The 14,197-nt window shown below is 32.7% G+C and overlaps 1 protein-coding gene across 2 annotated transcripts in view; it reads right to left on the minus strand.

Moving 5' to 3' along the window:
- CYLD (CYLD lysine 63 deubiquitinase) overlaps nt 1-14,197 on the minus strand; it is a 64,028-nt gene that overhangs the window by 24,950 nt on the left and 24,881 nt on the right. For both annotated transcript variants that reach the window (XM_074370774.1, XM_074370775.1), the window contains exons 6-7: nt 1,804-1,902; nt 119-235 (exon numbers count right to left, since the gene is read on the minus strand). In XM_074370774.1, the coding sequence (XP_074226875.1) occupies nt 119-235; nt 1,804-1,902 (216 nt within the window). The remainder of the gene's footprint in view (nt 1-118; nt 236-1,803; nt 1,903-14,197) is intronic.

Genomic DNA, 14,197 nt, shown 5'->3' on the forward strand with positions numbered 1-14,197 from the left:
AAAAAATTATCTACTCATTCTGTTTCCAAAAACTACATATGTTGGTGAAAAAGCTATTTTTTCTCTCGTGGGTTAAAAGCAAAACATCATTATAAAGAATACTAAAATTTTAGATTACCTTCATCAATGTACCATGAATTTTTTGATTTGGATTGTGGTTGTGAGTCAACAGAAGACCCATTTAAGGTATAAAATAATTCAGATCTGCTTCTATTTCCAGGGTCTGAGGTAGATCCTATGGAACAAGAAAAGTTTATTTTAAAAATAAAGTCAACCTGGTGTGAAAGTTTTTCTGTAAGAGAAATTAATATCCATATGGTGTTAACAATTATTTACACAACCAACAGATGTATACAAGCACAATATATTTTATTAGTGTCTTAAGCTTTTAAAAATCTGGTAATCACTTTTGCAATGTCAAAAGGATTCTTCAGCCCAAGATACAATATGACAGTAAAACAGGAAGTCAAGAGAAGCCTGCTCTTTTTTTTTTTTTTAAAAACAAACTGCATTAAGAAATCATTTCATGTTCTATGGCTTATTTCCAAGTGTCAAAATAACCATTCCCCAGTTTCATTTGCTGAACTTATTGGTTCACAAATTTAACATATTATTTTAAAACAGCTGCCCTCAAAAGAAGGTAATCTTCAAGTGTATATAAACTGATACACAATTCAAGTTTAAAAGATTTAAGGTTTAAACACTTCGGGATTGGTAGTCATCAAATTCCTTGCTGAATTTCTTCATGTCTCAGAAAAAGTGAAGTATTATTTTTCACATATTAAATTTATTAACTATAAGAAAATGCTAGTGTAGCTATGTCACAGACAGTGCAAGACACTCCCTTGCCTCAGTACTAAGAGGACATGCCACAGCTGAGAACACTCGGGCATCCAGAACTCATATAAAATCTGATTTCCTTCTCAATTTAAAGCAGATAACTCTACACTTTATACCTGTAACTAAGATCTGCTACCACCTAAGTGTTACACATGTCTTAAGAAGCTCTGTAGGCTATTTACATTTAAGTGAAAGGAGCAAGTTTGACCTATCCTATCTAGATCTATAGGTTAACATAAAAAATACTATTATTTATATATTCTATTTAATTCTAAGTCTCCCAGGGTCCAATGTCACATAAAACATTTCTTAAAGTACAATTTCCTTTTAAATGAGCTGAAAAGGTTTTGTTCACTAGATAACTGAGGAAAAAAATATTCTTTTCCTAACCTACATCAGAGTTAAGAACAATTCTTACAGCTTTTTAAATGAGTTGTTTAGCTTGGATAAATTCTACCCTATAAATCTATGGAATATGTGGAAGCTAACCAAAAAAGAAGAACTAAGAACTCCACATGTACTGTGAGGGAGTTTCTGGAAGAGAGATAAAAATTTTTGCCTACCAGTCTGGGATTTTAATTTGTGCCACCTCTAGCTAGAGAAATCCACATAATCTCTAGTATACTTTATCCTACATTACATTACCCATACATGACTATTTTGTACCGTTGCAGCTCTAAACTCTATGTACGAATGTTACAAATAGGGAATTCCGAAAACCAGCTAATATGGACCAGAAAAAGACAAAGTCCTCCCAGGAAACTTTTCATCAATTAAAAAACGTTGAGAAATCGTGGCTTAAACAACACCATGTATAAACATTTTTCAGTAAACTACTAAAATTGTTTGAAAGAAGAATGTCTACATATACATTAAGGAGTAATACCATTAATCTTTTTTCAATGACATTGCAAATCAAATTATCATGTAAATAACTAAGAACTGTATTCTATTAATCCATACCCGTAACCTTTGGTTTATTATGACTGGATGAACCTTTGTCCACAACACCTCTTGACATAAAGGCAAGTTTGGGAGGCCTCCTTTCCTGTGTCACGCTATCTGAAACAGTAAATGTGTTTTTTAAAGACACAAGCAAATTCTTATAGAAGAGAAACAATCGAGCAAAGATTGACAATAACAACAAAAGGCTCTTTCCAACAAAAAGTAGCATTTTCACGGTAGTTTCACAAATTCGTCAAAACCATCAAAAGTACTGAAAGAGATAATACAAAAAAAAAAAAAAAACAAAAAAACAACAACATTGCTCTATTTCAAAATGTAACTTCTATAAGACAATACAGCCCAAGTACAGTATAGCTAAATGCTTTAACTTCTTGAAAATGTTATCACTTTTAATCAATTTTATTTGATGTGTTAAAATACCACCAAGAAAACTTTACTTGGTTTTTTTACAGGATTTTCCAAATCAGTATCCCCAGAACACTCCTGTGTGATATGAAGGGTCCCACACTCAAATACCTCTAGGAGATGCTGACATAAACAGACTTCTTTACTGCATAACACTAGAACATTTAATATGCTAATAAGCATTGTGAATCTCTCAAAGGGGGATACAGTAAACTTATTTGGAAACCTTTTTTATGCCACTCTGCTCAGCATCTCAGATTAATATATTTCATGGAACACAGTTTGGAAAAAGCCTGGTAAGGAACATATATCAGTTTTTTAAAACGTATGTTAAAAATAACAGAAATGTATATACAGGCACATGCATACAAATATAAATAACACAGAAAACTATACACAAAGAAATGATGCAGAAAGCCAGAGATAGACAGCAGTAATATTTCTGAAGAAAACACTCAAAACTTCTTTTTGAAATATAGGTGCAATAATTTTGGCAAACTTGTTTTTGATACAAAGACTACTTTAAACCTTAAAGGTCACTAATTTTCATAAGATATTCACAAAACTGGATCAAGCAAGTGTAGGAAAATCAGTCTGGAAATTTTTTCCCCTGGAAAGTTCAGCACACCTGTAGAGTCCAACATGACACTTAGAAGTCATACCTGTTAAAGCTGTGTATCAGCAAAAACAGTGTCACCCCCAGTGGATTTTTAAGAAAAGAAAGCAAAAAAAATAGGGAAAGTTTTACATTTTAAGCACAAGGAAAATGCCATCTTTTTTAAGAAAAAGGAAATGATACTGAATTAATTATATATAAATGATGCTTGGTAACTTTTGTCCATGGTTGGAGGGGAAGGAAAATGCATTATTAAACCATATCTCAACTGTCTCATAATATGATAAAATGGAATATTATTTTAATTCAAAAATTACAGTGAGTAATCATGCATTTAACCAAGTAAAAGAAAAACTATTCACTAATATTTTTATGATATTACCAAATATATCTAAGCACCACATATGAGAGCACTGTGGGGTAAAACTTCTCAGTCACTGGCAAAAGTTTCCAAATTACAGCATATAAATTGACTAAAGAAAACTAATTCCCACTATTAACTATAATTAACTGCATATAAGTCCATTTTAAAAAGATAGTCACATGTATACCTTCAATGTATACACATTATATGGTTAGTGGTAATTATAATAAAGGCTAAAATGGTCTTAACTAAGGTGGCCTGGCAGTACCAAAGAGCAGAACAGATGAGTTTGTTGTGACAACTCAGCTAGTGATGCTACAGGAGGCACCAAAGATTAGGAATGCGGAGGGCACTAGAGTTGGAAACGGTGGTTATCTCTGCCAAAGACTCTGTTGCGGGGGAGAGGGGGCAGTGGGGGGTGGGGATGTCAGATACCAATTTTGAGGAATAGGACAGTCCTACAGAATTCTATGCAGTTAAAAGGGTAACATGCCATATTTAATTTGCCCTCCAGCAATTATATACCAATCCATTCTTTTTTTTTTCTTTTTTTTTCTTTTTTTTTTTCCAACTCACTCTTATTTCTTTGTCACAATTATATTCATGATCCAAAATCAAAGCCTCTATCTTAAATGAGTTTTAAGAGATTACCATCTCAGGGAAAGTAGGGGAAAGTAAACAAAGTAAGAAATAAATCTGACAATTTTGTGAGATTAAAACAATCCTGATTAAAAGATATTAAAGATATAGCATGATAACGTCCACCAAACAGCACATATAAAATGTTATAGCTGCCTTATTCATAATAACCAAAAGCTAGAACAATGCATTCTACAGAAGAATGGACAAACTGTGGTCTGCTCATATAATAGAATACTACATAGCAATAAAAAAGAATAAACTACACACCAGTCAGAATGGCCATCATTCAAAAGTCCACAAATGACAAATGCTGGAGAGGCTGTGGAGAAAAGGGAACCCTCCTACACTGCTGGTGGGAATGCAGGTTGGTGCAGCCACTGTGGAAAACAGTACGGAGATTCCTCAAAGGACTAGGAATAGATTTACCATATGACCCAGGAATCCCGCTCCTGGGCATATATCCAGAAGGAACCCTACTTCAAAAAGACACCTGCACCCCAATGTTCATAGCAGCACTATTTGCAATAGCCAAGACATGGAAACAGCCTAAATGTCCATCAACAGATGACTGGATAAAGAAGATGTGGTATATTTATACAATGGAATACTACTCAGCCATAAAAACCGACAACATAACACCATTTGCAGCAACAGGGATGTTCCTGGAGAATGTCGTTCTAAGTGAAGTAAGCCAGAAAGAGAAAGAAAAATACCATATGAGATCGCTCATATGTGGAATCTAAAAAAAAAAAAAAAAAAAGAAAGAAAGAAAGAAAAGACAAAGACAAATTAACATAAATACAAAACAGAAACAGACTCATAGACATAGAATACAAAGTTGTGGTTGCCAAAGAGGAGGGGGGTGTGAAGGGATAGACTGGGAGTTCAAAATCTGTAGATATTGACAGGCATATGTAGAATAGATAAACAAGATTATACTGTATAGCACAGGGAAATATATACAAGATCTTGTGGTAGCTCACAGCAAAAAAGAATGTGACAATGAATATATGTATGTTCATGTATAACTGAAGAACTGTGCTCTACACTGGAATTTGACACAACACTGTAAAATGACTATAACTCAATAAAAAATGTTTAAAAAAAAGAATAAATTACTAACGTACACAACAATATGGACATTGTGTCGAGAAAAGAAATGAAGACAAAATTACCCATTATATATATACAGCAGGAGTGCATTAAAAATGATAAAATTAGCAGCCTGTCCATCATTCTCACTGATTTAAACAGAAAAAGAAAAATTCCTTGGAGAAATCTGAGTTGGAAATCATAACAATAAACTAGTGAACAATAACAATCAAACCCACCAGAAATGTCTTTTAAATGGAGAAAATGCATTTAAATGAAGAAAAATTTAAATTAAATTGAGAATAATTGCTTAATTGATACATTGCTTAACATCATCAGCCACAAGAACGTAATTCAGACCCAAATGACAATTTAATATCTGCAGAGAAATCTACTGAAGAAAATATAAGTTTATTTGGGTAGAATGAAGAATTATAAAACTTAATACCAAATATAATATACATAGTAACTATCTAAAAACCTCTTTCAGGTGAGATTACTGGTCAAAATAAATATTTTCATTATATTTTAGAAAATTTTATTTGAACAATTATTCAAGAAATCCTGGAAGGTTCCATACAAATAACATCAGAGTTGCATACTATGATCTAATGTTTCAAAATAAACTTTTGAGCTCCAGTTGTCTCATATGAGCAGGATTCTTGCCCATACAGACAATATTCAGGGTGATTCAGATCTCTGTAGAAGGCCTCTTAGAATTATCTATCAAAATGTAAAGTACACATACCCTTTGACCCAGCAAATCTACTTCCAGGAAGTTATCTTTTTTTTTTAAGATCTTATGAATATTTTAATGTGAATATAATATACGCCGTTTAAATACTCAGATAAATATATTCCTGGCACACAGGAAAAATCTACAGATGACATGACGTTGAGAGGGAGAGACAAAACGTGAAAGAACAGAATTAGTATCCAGAATGATGTGAAAATGCTGGAAGACTGGAGAACTCTAATGACATGAAGTTAAACAGGGACAAATGTAAAGTTCTGCCACATGTCCCCCCAATCAACCATAAAAGTATAGAATCATAAGCAGAAGCACATGCAAACAAATTTGGGGATTTAAGTCAAGTATAAGCTTAGTAATCATTAATTCATTAGTTTATAAGTGCATTCATTCAGACAAGAAATACTATCAACTCCATGCAAGGAAGGCATGGAAGTGGCTCTGAGAACATAACTCAAATTTTGATAGGGCTGTTCCAAAATCTTTTCTGCCGATGCCTGTTCTATTGCAACAATCAGTCCACATATGGACTACGATGTTCTGTTCCCCTCAAGCTGTCCAAGTGTAAAGGTGTCTTCAACAAACCAGATCTTATTCACAATATCTAGAAGCCATGAGAAATGACTAAAATGACTCAAACTGTTTAGAGAGAACAGAAGACGTGAAGTGTAAAAGACTCTCGTCTTTGAATATCCGAGGGTTTCTGTAAGGAAGAGGGGTTGGATTTGTCCTAACTTCAACCCCAGTTAGAACTAGAATCAGTGAGGGAAATTGTGTGAAGGTAGATGTAAAGCACGTATCACATGAGGAGTGACTTTTTCACAATTAGAACTGTCTAAAATGAAATATTCTAATTTCTTTCAGGACAAAGTAACTCTTCTATCAAAGGAACATATAGCTCCCTAAGAAGAAAGGGATGACAACATAGGAAGTTATCTTTTAGCTGCACTGGATACACGCAAATTGATATATATATATATGACATTACTTGCTGAAGCACTGTTTATAATAGCAAAAGATTGAAAACAGCCTTAATGCTCATCAGTAGGGACTAGTTAAATTATGATACATTTATAAAATGAAATACAATGCAATAATTTAAGGAAAAGATTAAGTATGGAATTTATGAACAAATATGAAATGATCCCTAAGATCTACTGTTAACTTTTTTTTAAAAAAATGTACAACTTACTCTTCTGGGAAGATAAGTAGATGTAATTTTTCCTATTCCTCCTGATAAGTACAACTAAAAACTCTAGATGTAACATATAAAACAAAAATGAGAAGACCCTAAAAGGTGAAGAGAAGGCAGATAGGCTAGGAACTACAGGACCTAAGTAATTTTTGCCTGGGTTTTGTATTGCCTCCTATATCCCAAACTTAGAGCTGAAGAAGCCAGCAACCTAGAAAACGCAAATGGGCACAGACAAAAGAAATCCCCAACAAAAAGGTGTGCTCTCATTAGTTAAAGAATGAGAAATGTCTAATCCCAGCAGGACAGAAAACTTTTAGGCAATAATCACTCTACTGCTGTCAAACACAGTGGCCCCACCCACTCCAACGAAGGCCAAGTTGGGAAGCTGGACTTTTACCTCCACCTGGCAATAACAAGGTGATACATATTCCCTTAAGCCACAAAAACAGAAAGTTGAAATATGACCTAGAATCTCAAAACATAATATCCAACTGTCAAATGTTTCAAATAAAAATCATTCATTATACCAAGAACCAGGAAGATCCCAAGAAGAATTTTAAAAGATAATCAATAAACAACAACACTGAGATGACAAAGATGTTGCAGTTATCTGACAAAGATTTTTTAAACCAATCGTGATTAAAATGCTTCAATAAGCAATTACAAACACACTTGGGAAAAAAACACACACAAGATAAAGAGAAAGGAATATAAGTATACCACTAAAGAAAGCCATCAAACCACAAAGGAATAGAGCAAGATAAGAAAAAAGGAATAGAGAGGAAATACAAAAGCATCCAGAAACCAATTAACAAAATGAAAAGTACATACTTATCAGTAATTATTTAAATGTGAATGGGCTAAATTATCTCAACAAAAGACATAAAGGGGCTAAATGGATTTAGAAAAAACAAGACCCATCTGTATGCTGTCTACAAGAGACCCACTTCAGATGTAAAAACACACAAACATTGAAGATCTAGGGATGGAAAAACATATTCCATGCAAATAGAAACCAAAAGAGGCTGGTGTGGTTATATTTATATCGAAAAAAAAAAAAAGACTTTGAAACAAAAACTGTAGTAAAAGACAAAGTTGAGCATTACATAATGACAGAAGGGTCAATCCACCAAGAGGATACGTTTGTAAATATTTATGCACCCAACATATGAGCACCTAAATACATAAACAGACCTAAAAGTCGAAATAGACAGCAGTATAATAATAGTAGGGGACTTTAATACCTCACTTTCACTAATGGGTAGATTATCCAAACCGAAAATCAGTAAGGAATCATATGCTTTAAATGATACACTAAACCAGACAGACTTAACAGACATATACAGAACATTCCATTCAAAAGCAACAGACTACAATTATTCTCAATTGCACATGAAATATTTTCCAGGATAGATCACACATTAGGCCACAAAACAGGTCTTAATAAACTTAAGAGAACTGAAGTCATATAAAGCATATTTTCCAACCAACTGTATGAAACTAGAAATTAATTACATAAAGAAAACTGGAAAATTCACAAATATGTGACAGTTAAACAACATGTTACTGAACAATCAATGGGTTACAGAAGAAATAAAAAGAAAAATCAAAAAGTACCTAGGAACAAACAAAAATGAAAATATATAAAAATTTGTGGGATGTGGCAAAAGGAGCTCTGAGAGTGAAGCTCAAATACCAACCTCAAGAAACAAGAAAAGTCTCAAACAACCTAACTTAACATCTCAAGGAACTAGAAAAAGAACAAAGTCCAAAGCTAGGATAAGGAAGGAAATAACAAAGATTAGAGCAGAAATAAATTAAACAGAGACTGAAAAGACAATAGAGAAGATCAATGAAATTAAGAGCTGGTCCTTCGGAAAGATAAACAAAACTGACAAGCCTTTAGCTAGACTCGCCAAAAAAAAAAAAAAAAGAGAAAGCTCAAATAAATAAACTCAGAAACAAAAGAAGAGATATTACAACTGAAAACACAGAAATATAAAGGATCATAAGAAACTACTATGAACAATCACATTCTAACAAACTGAACAACCTAGAAGAAATGGATAAACTCTGAAAAACATGTAACTCATCAAGACTGAATCATGATGAAATAGAAAATGTGAACAGACCAATTACTAGAGACTGCATCAGTAATCAAAAACCTCCAAAAAAAACTGCCAGGAGAGATGGCTTCACTAGTGAATTCTACCAAACAACCAAAGTAGAATGATTAACAATCTTTCTCAAGCTCTTCCAAAAAACGAAACAGGAGGAAATTCTACTAACTTTATTTTATGAGGCCAGCATTACCCTGAAACCAAAACCAGAAAAGCATTATCACAAGAGAAGAAAGTTAGAGGCCAACATCCTTGATGAACACAGATGCAAAAATCCTCAACAAAATATTTAGCAAACCAAACTAAACAATACATTAAAAGGATCATATACCAAGATTGCATGAGATAATTCCAGAGATGGAAAATGGTTCAACATCTGCAAATAAGTCAATGTGATACACTGTCTTAATAAAATGAAGAATAAAAATCTTATGGTTATTTCAGTAGATGCATCTGACTAAATTAAGCATCCATTAATGATAAAAATTCTCAACAAAGCAAGTACAGAAGGAACATACCTTGCCATAATAAAAGCTATGTATGACAAGCTCACAGCTAACATTATACTCAAAACGGAAAGCTTTGCCTCTAAAATCAAGAACAAAATGGGGATGACCACTCTCACCATTTTTATTCAACATAGTGTTCAAAGTCCTAGCCAGGGCAATAAGGCAAGAAAAAGAAGTAAAAGGCACCCAAACTGGAAAGAAGTAAAACTGTCACTATTTGCAAATGACATCATAGAAAATCCTAAAGACTTCATCTAAAAACTGTTAGAACTGATAAACAAATTCAGCAAAGTTGCAGGATACAAAATCAATACACAAAAATTTGTTGCATTTCTATACACAAACTATCAGAGAGAGAAATTAAGAAAACAACCCCATTTACAACTGCATCAAAGAGAATAAAATGCCCAGGAACAAATATAACCAAGGAGGTGAAAATTTTATATATTAAAAACAGTAAGACATTAATGAAAGAAATTGAAGAAGACACAAACAAATGGAAAGATATTCCATGCTCATGAGTAGGAAGAATCAATATTGTTAAAATGCCCATACTACCCAAAACAATCTACAGAGTCAATGCAATCCCTACCAAAATGCCAATGGCATATTTCACAGAAATGGAAAAAGTAATCCAAAAATTTGTATAGAACTACAAAAGACCTAAGAGTACAAAGCAATCCTGAGAAAGAAGAATAAAGTGGGAAGCAACACACTTCCTGATTTCAAACGATATTACACAGCAACAGTACTTAAAACACTACAATATGGGCATAAAAACAGACACACAGATCAATGGAACAGAATAGAGAGCCCAGAAATAAACCCACGCACACAGGGTCATTTAATTTACTACAAACGAGAGAAGAATATAAAATGCGGAAAGGACATTCTCCCCCAATAAACTGTGCTACAAAAACTGGATGGCCACAAGCAAAAGAATGACCAATATCTTACACCATACACAAAAATTAATTCAAAATGGATTAAAGACTTGAACATAAGACCTGAAACCGTAAAACTCCTAGAAGAAAACATAAGTAGTAAGCTTCTTGACATAGATCTTAGTGATGATTTTTCGAATCTGAACAAAAAGCAAATGCAATGAAAGCAAAAATAAACATGTAGGACTACGTTAAATTAAAAAGCTTCTGCACAGCAAAGGGAATCAACAAAATGAAAAGGCAACCTACTGAATGGAAGAAAATATTTGCAAACATGTATCTGATAAGGGGCTAATATCCAAAATTTATAAAGAATACATACAACTCAATAACAAACAAATGAACAATCCGACTGAAAAATGGGCAGAAGATCTGAATAAACAAGGAAGACATACAGATGACCAACAGGTACATGAAGAGGTGCTGTAATAATTTGTCATCAACAAACCTATCCTAAAATAATGGCTAAAGGGAATTCTCTAAAGAAAAAAGTGATCAAAAAGGAATATTGGGACATTAGGAAAAAAGAAAGAACAACAGAAAGAGAAAAGTGTGGGTAAATACAATAAGCTTTCCCTCTTCTCTCAAGTTTTCTAAATTATGTTTAATGACTGAAGTAAAAATTATAAAACTGTCTGGTATGGTTCTAAGTATATGTCAAAGAAATATTTAAGACAATTATGTTATCAATGGAAAAGCATGGAGGAATAAAAAGGGTGATAATGTTTCTATATTTCACTCAAACTGGTAAAATCATGACACCAGAAAACCATGATAAAATAGGTATACATAATGTACTATCTAGAGCAATCATTGAAAAAGCTATACAAAGAGACAGTGAAAAATACTACAAATACATATGTCAATTATATCTCAACTAAAAAGTACTACAGATTAAAACAAAATGGAATTTTTAGTAATGTTCAAGAAACCGAGAACAGAGGGGAAAAAAACAGAAATTTTTTAAAAAGAGAAAGAACAAACAAAACACAAAATAAAATGTCAGACTTAAGTCGCAACACACCATTACACTACACTAAATGTAATTAACCTAAACAAACCAATTGAAAGACAGAGATTGGCAGAGTATATTAAAAAACATGACCCAACCATATGCTGTCTATAAGAAACTCGCTTCAAATATATTATAGCAGGTTCAAAGTAAAAGGTTAGAAAATGTTCATACACATGTAAATATTAATACAAAAAAACACAAGCAGCTATATTAATACATTATAAAGTAGGCATCAAAGCAAAGAAAATTACTAGAGATAGGAAACTATAAAATTGTAAAACAGTCAATCAACCAAGAAAACAATCCTAAATGTGAATGCACCAAAAAAAAAAAAAAAAAAAAGGGCAAAATACATGAAGCAAAAACTAACAGAAATGAAAAAAGAAAAAGATTACTACTATAATTACAGCTGGAGATTCCAACATCAGTCTCTCAATAACTGATGAAACAAGTAGACAAACAGTTAAAGATATAGAAGAACTCAACAACACCATTAACTAACAGAATCTAATCAACTCCACCAAATAACAGCAAAACATACCTTCTTTTCAAGTGTCCATGGAACATATACCAAATTATATCATATCCTGGGCTGGGTCATGAAACAAATTTAAGATATTTTAAATCATTCAGAGTGTATTCTCTGAGCACAATAGAATCAAACTAGAAATCAGTAACAGGATATAACAGGAAAATCTTCAAATACTTGGAAACTAAACAGCACACTTCTAATAATCCCTGGGTTAAAAAGGAAGCATCAAAGGGAATTTTAAAAATACACTACATTAGTTGAAAATGAAAATAAAACCTATCAAAATGTGTGGGACACAGCTAAAGCAGTGCTGACAGAGAAATTTATAGTACTAAGTGAACACATTAAAAAAGAGGAGCGGTCTCAAATTGATAATCTAAGCTCCCACTGAAGATCCTGGAAAAAGAAGAGCAAAATAAACCCAAAGCAAGTAGAAAGAAGGAAATAGTAAAGTCCAGAAATCAGTAAAATTAAAAAGAGAAAAATAATAGAGAAAATAAATGAAACAAAGAGTTGGCTTTCTCTTCTGAAAATGTGGTGCTTGAAAGTAAAAGTATATAAATGTTCACCTCCTTTGACCCAGAAATCCCACTCCAGGGAATTGCTTGATTCTAAGCAAATAATTCAAATGAATGTTGTTACAGTATAGTTTGTAATGTGACAAATCTGAAACAAACTCAAAGCCCAACGTTTAATAAGCTACAGTACACACACACACAAAATAAAAAGAGTTGGCTATCTGAAAAGACCTCTAGCTATCAGCAATGAAACGAGATATCACTACAGACCATGCAGACATCAAAAGGATAATAAGAAAATGGAAAACTAGCACAGACAAAGTTGACAACCTAGATAAAACAGACCAATTCCTAAAAAACACAAACTACCACAACTCACCCAATATGAAATACGTAATTTGAATAGTGATATAATTATTAAATAAATTGATTTATATTAAAATTCACAAAAAAGAATTCTTTAGACCAACTGGCTTAACTGGAAAGTTCTATCAGAATTTAAAGAATTAACAGCAATTCTACACAATCTCTTCTTGTAAACAGAAGAGGAGAAAATACTTCATTTCAATTCAATATATTTTCCAATTCATTCATACAAATCTCCTATTACCTTGATATCAAAACCAGACAAAGATGGTACAAAAAAAAAAAGTATAGATCAATATCTCCCATGAAAATAAACAGAAAAATTCTTAACAAAATATTACCAAAAAGAATTCAGCAATATATAAAAAGAATTATACACTATGACCAAGTAGAAGTTATTCCAGGGATGCAGAGTTGTTTCAATGTTTGAAAATCAACAAATGTAATACAACACATTAGCAAGTTAAAGAAAAACCACATAACCATATCAATGGATGCAGAAAAGGCATTTGAAAAACTCAATAATCATTCATGTTAGAAACTCTCAGAAAAATAGAAATAGATGGAAACTTCTTGAAACTCACATACACACACACACACACACACACACACACACACAAACCCTACAGTTAACCTTATAATTAATGGTAAAAGACTTAATGCTTGCCCCCTTAAGATCAGGAACAAGACAAAGATATCTGCCCTTGCCATTCTTATTCAACGTAGTGCTTCTATCCACTGCAATACATGCAAAAAAAAAAAAAAAAAGAAGGAAAGAAAAGGGATACAGATCAAAAAGGAAGAAATAAAACTGTCCTTATCTGCAGATAACATGACTGAGTATGTAGGAAACCCCAAAGAATCTAAAACAAACAAAAAAAAATAACAAAACCAAAAAAACCTCCTGAAACTAGTAAATTCAGCAAGGCTGTAGGATACACTACAAAAGTCCATTTTATTTCTACAGTAAAACAGTATGATACTGGCACAAAAACAGACACAGAGGCCAGTGGAAGAGAATAGCAAGCCCAGAAATAAACCTGTGGTCCATCTACGACAAAGGAGTCTAAAATATTCAATGGAGAAAAGACGACAAACTTTTCAGTAAGTGGTGCTGGGAAAACCGGACAACTACATGCAAAAGAATGAAACTGCAACATTCTCTAATACCATATACAAAAATAAACTCAAAATGGATTAAAGATCTAAATGTAAGATCAAAATGCATAAAACTTCTAGAAGAAACATTGGCAGAACACTCTTTGACATAATTTGTAGCAACATTCTTTTTTGGATTTGTCTCCTAAATCAAAGGAAATAAA

The sequence above is a fragment of the Camelus bactrianus genome, chromosome 9 (assembly GCF_048773025.1).
Source record: "Camelus bactrianus isolate YW-2024 breed Bactrian camel chromosome 9, ASM4877302v1, whole genome shotgun sequence".
Taxonomy (NCBI): domain Eukaryota; kingdom Metazoa; phylum Chordata; class Mammalia; order Artiodactyla; family Camelidae; genus Camelus; species Camelus bactrianus.